General features: G+C 40.3%; 1 protein-coding gene across 1 annotated transcript; it reads right to left on the bottom strand.

Moving 5' to 3' along the window:
- Positions 1-1,270: 1,270 nt before the first annotated feature.
- On the bottom strand, positions 1,271-10,725 carry LOC110317020 (vomeronasal type-1 receptor 45). Its single transcript, XM_021191359.1, has 2 exons — positions 10,570-10,725; positions 1,271-4,367 (listed from the first exon to the last, which is right to left on the bottom strand). Exon 2 carries the CDS (start codon positions 3,602-3,604, stop codon positions 2,648-2,650), a length of 957 nt encoding a protein of 318 aa, XP_021047018.1. The 5' UTR covers positions 3,605-4,367; positions 10,570-10,725; the 3' UTR covers positions 1,271-2,647.
- Positions 10,726-15,280: the final 4,555 nt, after the last annotated feature.

Below are 15,280 nucleotides of genomic sequence, written 5' to 3'. Positions count from 1 at the left end.
TNNTTTTCTGGTGTGATGGTGTATCCAGGACTTGCTATGGTGGGAGAGTTTGGTTCTGATGATGCCAAGTAACCTTGGTTTCTGTTGCTTCTGTTCTTATGCTTGCCTCCTGCCATCTGATTATCTGAAGTGCTTGCTGACCTCAATATATCTGATTGGAGCCTGTCCTTTATTTAATCCCAGTTGATACAGGACTCCCCAGAGTCCAGCTTTCTCTGTGATTTTTTGATTGTGGGCTCCTGTGAACCTGAGATTCTGGGTGTGTCAGAGTTCTTGGCAGTCAAGCTTCCTGTGAGACCATAAAATCCTAGTGTGACCCAGCTCCTGTTATTCTGGAATCCTGTTGTCCTAAGATCCTGGGTGTGTTACAGTGCCTGTCAGTGGTGTCTCCTTTGAGGACCGTGGAGCTGTCTTTTCTGTTTGAAACCAAGGTAAACCAGAACTGATCAAAAGGAACCTGAGTCTCTGGTCAGGAAGGGCTCCCGTGTCCTTGTTCCTGCTGTCACAGGCCTGTCACAATTGAATTTGAGCTGATGTTGTGCTCTGCTCACCAGTTATCCTAAGATTGAGTGGAGAGTCCTCTAGGGACCGTGGGGGGTCTCTGCCGATTCTGTGCCCAACGTGACCTGGTGCTGGTGCCGACCTGAAGGAACTTGTCCTGATCTGCTTTTACATTCAGACTTTTGCAGTCACAGGAATTTCACCAAGGAGTCACAAAACTGGAGCTGCCTTTGCATCTCAGTGCCAGAAATGAGCATGTTCCTGGCAGGATCTCCAGTGAGAGCTTTGCTTTCCCAGGAGAGACTGAGAATAAGAATAAGACGAGCAAAGAATGGAATTCCATCTGTGTGCAGGACATGTTTGTCACAATATTTTATTATTAAAATTTACATTCTAGTGTATTTATATTCTCATCATTATTTGATATAGGAGGAGTTATTTAAATTTGTTTGTGTGTGTGTGTGTGTGTGTTTATGCCTGTGAATATAGGCACATATACATCATTGAGTGTATGTAGATGTCAGATTTCAACCTGTTACATTAGTCCTGAATTTCCACTTTGTTTCTGTTGGGTCTCTTTTTTTTCTGTACTATGTGGGCCAGGTAAGTAACACAGAGATTCTGGGAATTCACCACCCACTTGTCCATAAGATCTCTGGGGGGGTGAAAGATGCCTGGCATTCATTATCTAGTGATATGTGGATGTTGGGTATATGAACTTAGGTTTTTATTGTGCAGTGAATACTTTTTAGAGACAATGTTGTGATATTTGTATGAAGAAAATATGTCTTTATTATTAGGAAGTACAAAAAACATACAAAGATGCCATTTGAAAACTCTAGCTACTCAATAAGTGCTAGTGAATTCATACACATCACATATCTCATAAATACACAGATGTATGACACTTGTTTCCCTGCTGAATTGAAAGTCTGTCCATCAAACAAAAATAAAAAATTTGTTGCATTTTTCTTGAACATAAAAATGACATTGCATTTTGAGTGTCTATGTGTAACTATATTGATAAACTCTATCAGTCAATCAGTCAGTATGTTATCACATAAAACTTACTTTTATGTCATTGAGTTATTTTACTTTCCTCAGCAAGTTCATGGTTTGTCTATATTCCATAGTTGTTGAAAATAACCAATTGTGAGACAATAAAGTTGAAGTCAGCAATCTGCTAATTATATAGAAACAATAAGCCCAGAGGACATCCATACAAAACCTGAGGTCCAAGTTAATTTTTAGAAAGATTTTTTTGTACCCTGTGTATCCTTGCTTTAGCAATCTAGAGTGACTTATGTTTGATTGGCTTATTAAACTTCTTAGTAGAGTTTGACCAAATTCCCAATAAGCAGTAATGCTTCCCCATGTAACAGATTTTACCAGAAGCTAATTACAGTGCAGACTGAATGAGGAGGAACAGGGTTTAAGGAAAGGTGTGGGGTAGAGTCTTGAACCTCCAGGGAGCTGGCCACTATGGTGTGGATATTTCTTGTTTTGGGGGTTCCATCCCACAGCAACCTGTGCAGGAATTGCCTTGCACTTAAAGATTGACCACTATGCCACACCATGCAGAGGTTTTGTTTCAGTCATAGGTCCTGTTAATTCTAGACTGTTGTTTCCATTTTAAATACTGAGAGTTTTAAATCCTGTTATTCTTAGTATTGCTGTACAAATCACAATGTGCCTTTTGCACATAATTCTATTTTGAAAGCTCTGTATATAATCCCTTTTCTTTTTGGATCAGAGCACTACTTTTGGTAAGAAATGTTTCTCTAATTTATCAAAATTCATAACAGAAAAGTGAAACATACTTGAAGTGGTCACATACATACCAACATTGTGGGACGTTGAAGACTTAGATGGGCAAGAACTACCTCATAGGGATCCTTTCATTGAGAAATAAAAACTGACATAAATTTAGAAACACCCTTATCATATCTCTAAGTGCATGTTGTTAAATCTTCTTTTACATGTTTACTCTCATGTTGGTTAAAATAAATCAATTTTAACAGAAAAACATCTTCATATTTAACATGGGGCAAAGCACATAGACAGCATGTCATGACTGACAGTTCTGATGCCAGTTCATTAGCTCTTCTTAAAGAATCTTGCCCATCAGTGAAGATTCAAACATTTATCACCCTCTCAAAATATTAACTATCTGTTTTTCAGTGCTTATAAACACAAAAGGGCTCACTGTGGTATAGATGTGCATCACAAAGATATGGATAGAGTAAGATGTTGGATCATCCAGGAACATAGTTCTTGAGCAGGAGACAATGCTGTCAAAGATGGACATCAGCACAAAGAAGGTCATAAGCATTAGGATGGTCTGGGTGGCCCTTTGCTCTGCAGATGCTTTGAGGGAAAGACTGGTACCTTGAAGATTCTGGGCCTGTTTCCTGTGCCTGCACAAGAGGACTACCATGTACAAAGTTGAGAGGACCATGAGACTAATAAGAAAGAATTCCCTGAGGGCCAGCAGTGTAGAATACATGCTTTGCATGAGGTAACTCAAGGGTAGAATAGAGCAGGATTGAGTAACATAAAGAAAGTCATTCCTGGTCAAATTTGGGGTGGCAATGATGGATAACAAGATGTGACTGCTAATTAACATATAGAGGACACTCAGGAAAATAATGCCACGTGAGATGTGATGGTGAGATTTGTGCTTGAACTTTGCTAAACAGGAGCTTCTGGGACTGAGGATTATGGCCTGGAGGACACTCAACATGCTGATGGTACAAAGGGAGAGACCCCTCAAAACTCTGTACAGGTACACAAGGAATTTACATATGATGTCATCCCATTCCCTCCAAGAAATAAAAATGTCTGTGGCTATGAACGCCATGACCAGTAGCATCAGTAGGTGGATAAGGGATAAGAGACCAATGGGCAGGTCAGTGAGTCTGGGCCTGTGCCCACGAATGAACTTTCGGATGTGAAAGAGAAGAAGGAAGCTGTTGCCTGAGATCCCAATGCCAATTTCCAAGAAAAAGGTGTTCTTTATGTTAGAGTGAGTATGAAATCTGCTGTTCTTATTCATCATATGCAAGAACAGTGGTTGAGGAGAAAAGAATAGAATCTCACTCATCACCCCTTGGCAACTCTGCTCCCCTCACCACATTTTACTGAAAACCTTGTCTCCACCCTACACCCCACAGACCACACCCACGCTCTCACTTGTCTCAGCTGAGCCATGGATGGATCCTATGTTCTATGGTGGCTGTGTCAGTGCATGAGCTCTTTCAACATTAAATACTTCACACATCATAGATTATTTCTTTTCTTATTTAGCATATGTAGGTTTTCCTGGAGCAGGAATAGCATCTTACTTGGGGTTCATCCACAACATCTGCACTGCCAGCAACATTACAGGCAGTTTTACTATTTTGGGTGAGTTTGAATGAGGTGGATTGTGTGAAAGAAACCAGTTCTTCCCAATAAAAGAATTCCTGTGGAATGGGTATGCTCTTATTCAATTTGTGTCTATCATTACTTAATATTATGTAAAAATCAAATTTCTTAATATATTCATGCATCAAATGTCGGGAATTGTGATCTTTGAATCCAGATGTTTACTCTTCCTCCCACAATCTGCCATTTTAACCAATTATGACCCAGAATACTCTGAGGCTGAGCTCCAGTCACCTCCTCCTGAACACATACACAGCCATGATCCTGTGTCAGGTGGGCACTAGGTATGTAAGAGCATGCTGTTTACACACCAAGCATGGCAGTGTTCCAGCACAAGATGGTCTCTGCAGATATTTCACCTGCTGGTTCTCCCATGCAGTGCCTTATGTTTGTGCTCTGGGAGGGAAAGGGCAATACATAGTTACTGGTCAGCTCCATCACTGTTTGAAACAGAATATAAAAAAAATAAGTAAATTACAAGGCAGCAGAACATTGAAGAGAAGTCCTCTCTAGAGCACTTGTGTGGAAAATTCAGTCTTTGAGTGATACTCTAACTTCATCTTCCATGTTTCTAAACTTAATCTAGAACTGCCTCCAATAGAAGGACAAAATGGACACGTCTGCAGGAGCTTACTTCAACTTCCTTCATGATGTGAAGTCTGGGATAAATAGAAGCACAATTCAAAGAATTGGGATTATCTCTTATTACAGAATTAAAGCAAAATGGCACAACTGAGTCTCGAAAGATAGGCTCTAAGGAGTGTACATTTCCTCTTTTGAAAACTGAGGGTTCATACTTTTTTAGATTCCTGATATGCCAACTACAAGTTTATATTCATCAATGTGCTGTATATGCTGTAGAATTCTTACAGTTTTTTGATTAGACACTAACTTAGTAAAACACCATGACCAAACCCATGCTGGGTGGGAAAGCCTTTATTGCTTGTTACTGCTAATAATACATCATCCAGGGTAGTTGGGGGAAGAACTTAAGGTAGAGACCTATAGGCAGGAACTGATGCACAATCATAGAAAAGTACTATTTACTGACTTTTTGCTTCACAGCTTCCTTGTCTGTATTCTTAAGGAACTACCAGCCTGGGGCCTATACTCACACTAAGCTGGGCCTTATCACATAGATAACCAATCTAAATTCACCACAAATATGCTCACATATCAATCTTGTAGGGGAATTATCTGAACTGACATTACCTTACCTCTTTATCAATGATTTACTGTGTGTCAAAACAAACAAACAAACAAACAAACCAAAACCAAACAAACCAAACCAAACCAAAACAAAACAAAACAAAGAAACAAAGAAACCAAAATAGCAGGAAAAGCTGTCCTCTTGTCAGGTGGACACAAAACCACACCACTGTTACACTGTGAACTTGTCTCCTTTTGTTCTCAAGATATCATAGTAATAGCAAGATTTCAAGATAAAAATTCAATATACTTTAAAAGCTTAATCTCCCCCTAAATCTTCAAATCTCGCCCAACATGCAAAGCCTCTCCAAAATTTTCGGTCTCTAGAACATCCTGGTTCTCTTACATTTTCAACATTTCTGTAAAACTCCAAAGTCTCCATAAAACTACAAAATCCATTTAAAAGTACAAAGTCTCTTAATTCTAGGCCCCTGTAACATAAACAATAACTTAAATATTTTCTTGTTTCCAAAAGGAAGAAACGGGGCACAGTCCCAATCAAATTCAACAAAGCCCACTAGTGTCAAACTGAGTAACGTTTCTGGAACTCACTAGCAATCTTCTGGGCTCCTCCACAGTGCTGGGAAAGCCTTCCACAGCACACACAGCTTGTCTGCTAGACTTAAACTGGCCTCACTCCACAGCAGCTGCTGCTGCCCTTGGTAGATGTACTGTGATATTGACATCTCAGATCTCGTGGATTTGTACTTCAAGTGAGCTGAAGCTTCATTGATAGTCTCTTCTTGGCTGTCTTTAGGGACTCTATCTAACCCAGCTGTAATGTGACAAGCTATGGCATCACTCCCTGATCCCTTCCTACCTTCAGAACCAGTACAATCTGAGAGAATCTTAAGCTATCAACTTCAATTTGAGCAGGAGTTGTAGCCTCAACTGTACCTGAACCAGCATGTCTCTGTGCTGAACCCAAGAAAACACTTTTCAGAAGTTTTTAATTATTCCAGAAAGGCGAAGGATTCACTTTAATGGTTCTTAACTTAAAATACGAATGACCCTCATAGAATCTTTAAGGGACACTTAAACTTCCCTCATGATCTTCCTAAGACAATTGTCCATACTCTCCACTGCTCTCAGCATTATATCTTAGACCACACAGAATAATTCACTAAGGTATCAGCATTCTACGTATCATACAGCTTACATTTTCCAAACCTTTTTACAATCTTCAAAAATCACATGGTCAGGTCTGTCACAGTAAACCCCATATCCTAGTCCCAATTTGGGTAGGCCTTCTCTTGCTGTGATAAAATAGCATAATGAAAAGCAAGTTGAGGAGAAAGGGATTATTTTACCATACAGCTTGTAGTTCTTCATTCAGGGAAGCTGGAAATAAACTCAAGACAGGGTCTTGGAGGCAGGAACTGTTAGACAAGCCATTGACTAGTGTTGTTTACCACAATGCTCCATATATCTTCCTCTATCTACTGTCTCATTGTATCTAGGAACACCAGCCCAGGTGTGGAAATGTCCACAATGAGCTGAACTCTTCCATATCAAATAAATCATCAATCAAGAAAATGTACCAGGTGCTTGCCCTGGTGGTTGAATTTCTCAGTTGAGATTCCCTCTTCTAAAATAACTCTACCTTGTGCCAAGTTAACGTGATACTGTATAGCAGAGACACCAAGCATATGGTGCATGCAATTTTGTAAACAGAGTAAACATTTATCACTTAAAGTCAAGAGTATGGGTGAAATTGTTCTATACTTCTTTAGAGCATGAGATATTGTAATGAAAGATACTAGGGAGTTGTAAAGGGGATCAAAATCACGAGTACTTTGTAGTGGTTAAGGCATTAGACCTGGGACAGGTAGCTGGTGAAAACATTTAACAGAGCAGACATCCTGAAATAAAAAAAAAATGTAGCGTTTTAGAAAAGGTTAATCCTTTATAAAATTATGGATCATGTATTCTAGATAGATCTATATATATAGTGGCTGGTGCTTAATTATTCCAAATTTATTATGAAGTTCTTTATAAAACTTATGGGTTTGTTTTGTAAATCCCAGTCACAAGAATCAGTTCATAGTAGGGTGCAGAAAGATATACTTCTATTTCCCAATGATCAATGAAAATGGCAGTTGCTTTATGGGACAAATGCCACTAGGAGCTCACACTCCAGATGTCATTTTGTAATCTGTATACACTGAGCGGCAGGAGAATCTTTTATACACTTCATTTCATGGAAGGAAATCACACCTGTAAAGCTAAAGTAGTAGCTGGCATCATATGCTCATTGGCACTAGCTGACTAAGAGGTACAAGAATTCTAAAATGCTTGCTCTCACGTTGTTTCTGGAAATGTGCATTTTCATATAACCACACTGAGATAATCAGAAAAGAAAAGAAAAGAGTAAATAAAAGAGGAAAGGAAAGAAGGAAAGGAACTAAGAAAAGAGAAAATAGACAAAAAGGAACTTGATCTTTATGAACACACCCCTTGTCAGACCAATGAAACAGTGTGCTGTCAGCTCTACAGAGCAGAGGCAGGCTGTACCAATGTCAGGGTTACTTCAGAAACCTCAGCCCTGCAAACCTGAAGCTCCTAGGAAAGTCAGGCAGGCACAGAGGCTGTGACTCCTCAGTGATATTCTCAACATCATGGCTTCAGGGATTCTGGCTTTGAAAGCACTGGGAATCTTTATCTTTCTGGAGGTGAGATTCTGCAGTAGCAAGAGAAAACTTACAGTGAAGCAACTGATTGCTTGCCATGATGAACACCTGTCTACTAGGAAAGATACAGATAACATTCCTCTGACTAGAGGAATCCTGTTACCTCCAAATTTCACTGATCACATGTACTGGCTAGTTTTGTGTCAACTTGACACAGGCTGGAGTTATCACAGAGAAAGGAGCTTCAGTTGGGGAAAATGCCTCCATGATATTCAGCTGTAAGGCATTTTCTCAATTAGTGATCAAAGGGGGGTCCTCTTGTGGGTGGGACCATGCCTGGGCTGGTAGTCTTGGGTTCTATAAGAGAGCAGACTGAGCAAGCCAGTGGAAGCAAGCCAGTAAGGAACATCTCTCCATGGCCTCTGCATCAGCTCCTGCTTCCTGATTTGCTTGAGTTCCAGTTCTAACATCATTTGTTGATGAACAGAAATGTGGAAAGTGTAAGCTGAATGAACCTCCCCAACTTGCTTTCCTCCCCAACTAGCTTCTTGTTCATGATGTTTGTGCAGGAATAGAAACCCTGACTAAGACACCATACTATTCTATGTGTTTTTATATCATAAATATCAGTGTTTAGCAATGGTGGCAGACAACCTAATTCCAGCACTTCAAAGTCAGAGGTGGTGGATGTTCAAGGTCAAAACCTAACTGGTCTGCACAGTTACAGGACAGCCAGGTCTACACAGTGAAACCAAGTGTTGAAAAACCAAACAAGAACAATCAGTAAGGCATGCAGATTCTAGACAGATGTATAATATCTAGAGAAATAATATCACCATCTGGTGAGTATGAACCCTCCTCAGAAGCCACAATGAATTCTCTAGCCTGTCCCCTCCCAGCTGAACCTCAGCAGCTCACACCTTCCTGGCTGAGCACGGGCTAAGAGAGGACCCACACTCTCTGATTTGCAGAATCAAAGGACACTGATCTATCAGAGAGGGCAGGAGAGAATAAGCTGTGACAGACCTGGGACAATATATTGCACCATGCACTGTGATTGTATTTTGCACAATATAACAAAACAGGCTTCTTTCAAGAGACTGGAAATTCTGTACATAGTATAGATAGTAACAGAAAAGGTCACTGACTTCTGAAACAGGTTCCAATAGAAGAGCTTACACTCCGGGAAAGGACAGGACAGGACAGGACAGGACAGGACAGGACAGGACAGGACAGGACAGGACAGGACAGGACAGGAAAGGAAAGGAAAGGAAAGGAAAGGAAAGGAAAGGAAAGGAAAGGAAAGGAAAGGAAAGGAAAGGAAAGGAAAGGAAAGGAAAGGANGGAAAGGAAAGGAAAGGAAAGGAAAGGAAAGGAAAGGAAAGGAAAGGAAAGGAAAGGAAAGGAAAGGAAAGGAAAGGAAAGGAAAGGAAGTCATTTGGGCAGATTATGATGAAAGGAACAACAAATGACAAAGAGGAACCTGAGCAGTCTTCACTTAACGTTGATAGCAAAGTCTGTGGCTGCTCAGGGCAGAAAAGCAGAAACTTCCTGTATGGCCTGAATCAAGGAAGCCCTGGCATTAGACTTTTTGTCATTCCACAGTTACCCAAATCATGGACAACCATGACCTATAGGATCATCAACTTGAGGGGTTTGGTAGGTGACACTGATCAACAGCTTGAGTATGCTGTTACTCAGTCAGGATGTCTACCTTTGGCCAAATCCTAACTTAAACCTAGAAAGACATGAGAGAGAAATGGCTGGTATATCAGGGAAGGCAAAAAACGTCTGTTTTCAGAGACATCAGAAATAAATGAACTTTGGGGATGTGATGGGCAAACATGAAGAGCCCTTAGACTGTGGGAGGGCAGCTGTTTTTGAAAGACAGTGTAAGAATAGTACTTTTAAATCTTAAAGCCTTTGTAGCTGTGTCTGCATGCTCAGACTGGCTGTGGGAATATTATTACCTGGTGTTCCTAAATAAACCTCCAGAAAAAGCAGGAACAGATTCCCCAGCGAGGCAGAGTTGCACAGACTCCAGCCATCAACATGGACCCCGCACAGTGCTGCAGCACAACCTGCTTCCCTCATCACCCAGTGATGCCTCCTGAGAGGCTTGGCCTTGCTGCTCAGCAGCTCTCACCTCCCTCCCAGTGCAATTATATTATCAGAAGACTATAAAGCATATTTATTCAATGACTAGAACACAGAAATGATTAATGAACACAAATATCATGTCTATTAGGACCATAGTCACTATTTACTAACAATCCATGTCCTGTAACCTCATCACCACAGTGACTCAGGTGACCACTCCTACCAGGCAGAATGAGGCTAAGGGCTGACATAATTTGTGTAGTTAAACAGGGAATGGAAAGCCTCTTAAGAAAGCTCCAGTCTATAAAGGTTAGCAAGGAGCATGCTGTTAGTGGATGATTGAACATACCACCCGTTTCTTTTTCAAAGGCTTTTAGAACTTCTAAGCATTCACCCTGTAGAAGCTAGTATATCATCACCATTCCCTTTATGGTGCATAATTAAGAGAAGCAAAATCAAGTGTATTTGTTTACATTTGAAATTAAAACAGCAGTACTTTTCCAGATGCATACAAAGGGTCAATTCTGAAAACTTCTAGTAATTATACTATACAAATTATGGATGATAAAGTAAATTTGGTAATTAGCTCAGAAAAATACATTGAAATTAAAATTAATTGATATCTTATAAAATTAGGTAATTTTAGGACCTTAAGGAAATGAATACCCCAGGAAGAAAATGTGCTTGATGCAGCACACCGTACCCTGTGCTGAGGGCCTTCAACTCAGCTTCCCCATGGCAGAGGCTGAAACTCCCCCTGCATCTCCAGAGCTCCTCCTCGCACAGCCTGCCTGGGTCCCAGCCACCTTCTGATCCTGTGCTTACTCAGGGCACTTACTCAGATGGAAGTGGTGGGGCAGGTGGAATCCTGCACAGGCTTAGGTGAAGGGAGTCCTTAAAGCATCTCTGCAGCCTGTAATTTTAGTGACTGTCAGTGACAAGTTCCCACTGGAGAGCAGGGACATGTGGGATCCCACTGGAACCTTTTGCCTGTTGAGTTGACTCTACTCTGTTGGATAACATCTGTCCTGGGAGAACTGGGCCCAAACTTTTCAATGAGTATCCTTGGCACGCCTGCCAGTTAAATCAGGACACAGTGTAGTCAACCTAAACTTGTTAATTTTCTCCTCAGGCAAAATGAATACAAACTAAACTTCTACTGCATAATTCATCTGCTAACAGTGAGACTTCCTTGAGCTTCCATGTTTCTGATTGAATCTACACGGTGAGTGACAGGGTGTGTCTTCTGGGGTCCTTCAACACACAGAGAACCTGTATCCAAGAACTCTTGATTCTGTGACCTATGATTTCCAGCTTTCCAGCTCTTAGTAAACAGTAAAAAAAGAATTTGAAGAAAACACTGAAGTAAAGGAAGACTTGGGAGTTAGGGCTGTGCAATCATAGACAGCTTTAATATAACTGTGCCCAAGGCCAACCCTGAACTGGATTATTCTCCTCAGGGAGCTTGAATGTCCAGCTTCCTCCTCACTGATGGAAGTCAGGAAGACTTAACATCTGTATAGACAGAAATGACATCCAGTTTTGCTTTCATCTCCTGGAAAATTTACATACAGTAATATGAAGCTCCTGACAAATGGAGCTATGGCCCATACTCCAGAGAGAGTCCAATCATCCAGCGTGTCGTACTCCTGTTCTAAGGTATCAGAATTAGAAGATAGAATTTTATTATTTATTTACTTATTAGATATCTTCTTTATTTACATTTCAAATGTTATCCCATTTCCTGGGAGACCCTTTGTCTTTGAGCTTTTATATCAGTGGTAATTCTAACATCCTTAAGGTATCAAGCTTCCATCTAATACTACATTTCTGCCTTCTTTTTTTCTCCTTTTTTTGTTAGATATTTTCTTTATTTACAGTTCAAATGCTATACACTTTCCTAATTTCTCTTCTGAAAATCCCCTACCCCCTCCCTCTGCTCCCCAAACAACCCACTCCTGTTTCCTGGGCCTGACATTCCCCTATGCTGGGGCATAGAACATTCACAGGACCAAAGGCCTTTCTTCCCATCGATGCCTGACTAAGCCATCCTCTGCGACATATGCAGAGCCATGAGTCCCACCACATGTTTTCTTTGGTTGGTGGTTTAGTCCTAGGGATCTCTGGAGGGTACTGGTTAGTTTGTATTGTTATTTCTCCTATGGACTGCAAACCCCTTCAGATCCTTGGGTACTTTCTCTAGCTCCTTCATTGGGGACCCTGTGTACCATCCAATGAATTACTGTGAGCATCCACTTCTGTATTTGCCAGGCACTGGCAGAGCCTCTCAGGAAACAGCTATATCAGGCTCCTGTCAGCAAAATCTTGATGGCATCTGCAATAGTGTCTGGGTTTGATAGTTGTTTATGGGATGGATCACTAGGTGGGGCAGTCTCTGGACAGTCATTCCTTCAGTATCTGCTCTGAACATTGTCTCTGTAACTCCTTCCATGGGCATTTTGTTCCCCATTCTAAGAAGGATCAAAGTAACCACACTTTGGCAGTCCTTCTTCTTGAGTTTCATGTGGTTTGCCAATTGTATCTTGAGTATTCTGAGCTTTTGGATTAATATCTACTCATCAGTGAGTGCATATCATGTTGTTCTTTTGAGATTGGATTACCTCAATCAGGATGATATCCTCCAGATCCATCCATTTGTTTAAAAATTTCATAAATTTATTGTTTTTAACAGCTGTGTGGTACACCATTGTGTAAATGTACCACATTTTCTGTATCCGTTCCTCTGTTTAGGGACATCTGGGTTCTTTCCAGCATTTGGCTATTATAAATAAAGCTGCTATGCACATAGTGGAGCATGTGCCCACATTACAAGTTGAAGCATTTTCTGGGTGTATGCCCAGAAGTGGTATTGCTTGCTCGTCTGATAGTACTATGTCCAGTATTTGGAGGAACCAACAAATTGATTTCCAGAGTGGTTGTACCAGCTTGCAATCCCTCCAGAAATGGAGGAGTGTTCCTCTTTCTCCACATTCTCAACAGCATGTGCTGTCACCTAAGTTTTTGATCTTAGTCATTCTGACTATTGTAAGGTGGAATCTCAGGGTTGTTTTGATAAGCATTTCCCTGATGATTAAGGATGTTGTACATTTTTTCAGGTGTTTCTGAGCCATTTGGCATTCCTTAGATGAGAACTCTTTGTTTAGGTCTCTACCCCATTTTTAATAGAGTTATTTGGTTTTCTGGAGTCCAAGTTCTTGAGTTCTTTATATATATTGGATATTAGCTGCCTATCAGACTTAGGATTTGTAAAGATCTTTTCCCAATCTGTTGGTGACCTTTTTGTCTTACTGACAGTGTCCTTTGCCTTACAGAAGTTTTGCAATTTTATGAGGTCCCATTTGTTGATTTTTGATTTTACAGCACAAGCCATTGCTGTTCCGTTCAGGAATTTTTCCCCTCTGCTGATATCTTTAAGGCTCTTCTCCAACTTCTCCTCTATAAGTTTCAGTGTCTCTGGTTTTATGTGGAGTTCCTTAATCCACTTAGACTTGAGCTTTGTACAAGGAGATAAGAATGGATCAATTCACATTCTTCTACATGATAACTTCCAGTTGAGCTAGCATCATTTATTGAAAATGCTGTCTTTTTTCCACGGGATGGTTTTAGCAGCCTTGTCAAAGATCAAGTGACCATAGGTATGAGGGTTCATTTCTGGATCCTCAGTTCTATTCCATTGATCTGCCTGTCTGGAACTGTACCAGTCCCATGCAGGTTTTATCACAATTTCTCTGTAGTACAGCTTGAGGTCAGGCATGATGATTCCACCAGAGGTTCTTTGATTGTTGAGAATAGCTTTTGCTATCCTTGATTCTTTTGTTATTCCAGATGAATTTGTAAATTGCCTTTTCTAACTCTGTGAAGAATTGAGTTGGAATTTTGATGGGGATTGCATTGAATCTGTAGATTGCTTTTGGCAGGATAGCCATTTTACTATATTAATCCTGCCAATTCATGAGCATGGGAGATCTTTCCATCTTCTGAGATCTTCAATTTCTTTCTTCAGAGACTCGAAGTTTTTATCACACAGATCTTTCACTTCCTTAGATAGAGTCAGACAAAGGTAGTTTATATTATTTGTGACTATTGTAAAGGGTGTTGTTTCCCTAATTTCTTTCTCGGCCTGATTATCCTTTGTGTAGAGAAAAACCAATGATTTGTTTGAGTTAATGTTATATCCAACTACTTCCCTGAAACTGTTTATCAGGTTTAGGAGTTCTCCGGTCGAATTTTTAGGGTCATTTATATATACTATTATATCATCTGCAAATAGTGATGTTTTGACTTCTTCCTTTCCAATTTGTATCCCCTTGATCTCCTTTTGTTGTCAAATTGCTCTGGCTAGAAATTCAAGTACTATATGAATAGATAGGGAGAAAGTGGGAAGCCTTATCTAGTCCCTAATTTTAGTGATTTGCTTCCAGCTTTTCTCCATTTACTTTGATGTTGGCTACTGGTTTCATGTAGATTGCTTTTATAATGTTTATGTATGGAACTTGAATTCCTGAACTTTCCAAGACTTTTATCATGAAGGGTGTTGGGTTTTGTCAAATGCTTTCTCAGCATATAAGGAGATAATCATGTGATTTTTGTCTTTGAGTTTGTTTATATAGTGGTATACGTTGATGGATTTCCATATATTAAACCATCCCTGCATCCCTGGGATGAAGCCTACTTGGTCACAACGGATGATGGTTTTGATGTATTCTTGGATTCGGTTTGCAAGGATTTTATTGAGTATTTTTGCATCGATATTCATAAGGGAAATTGGTCTGAAGTTCTCTTTCTTTGTTGAATCTTTGTGTGGTTTAGGTATCAGAGTAATTGTGGCTTCATAGAACAAATTGGGTAGGGAACCTTCTGTTTCTATTTTGTGGAATAGTTTGAGGAGAGCTGGAATTAGGTCTTCTTTGAAGGTCTGATAGAACTCTGCACTAAACCCATCTGTTCCTGGGCTTTTTTTGGTTGGGAGACTATTAATGATTGTTTCTATTTCCTTGGGGGAAATGGGACTGTTAAGATCGTTAATCTGATCCTGATTTAACTTTGGTACCTGGTATCTGTCTATGAAATTGTCCATTTCATCCAGGTTTTCCAGGTTTGTTGAGTATAGACTTGTATTAGTCAGGGTTCTCTAGAGTCACAGAACTTACGGATATGTTCTATATAGTAAAGGAATTTATTGATGACTTACAGTCTGCAGTCCAAATCCCAACAATGGTTCAATAGTAGCTGTTAATGGAAGTCCAAGGATCTAGCAGTTGCTGAGTCCCACACGGCAAGAAGGCGAAAGAGCGAGAGCCAGACTCCCTTCTTCCAATGTTCTTATATGGTCCCTAGCAGAAGGTGTAGCCCAGATTAAAGGTGTGTGCCACCACACCTTTAATCCCAGATGG

Source organism: Mus pahari, chromosome 2 (assembly GCF_900095145.1).
Source record: "Mus pahari chromosome 2, PAHARI_EIJ_v1.1, whole genome shotgun sequence".
Lineage (NCBI taxonomy): Eukaryota > Metazoa > Chordata > Mammalia > Rodentia > Muridae > Mus > Mus pahari.
This window is presented reverse-complemented; position numbering and strand designations above follow the sequence as displayed.

Excerpts from the sequence above, each read along its gene's own strand:
- LOC110317020 (XM_021191359.1), bottom strand. The coding sequence starts at position 3,604 with ATGAGTGAGATTCTATTCTTTTCTCCTCAACCACTGTTCTTGCATATG.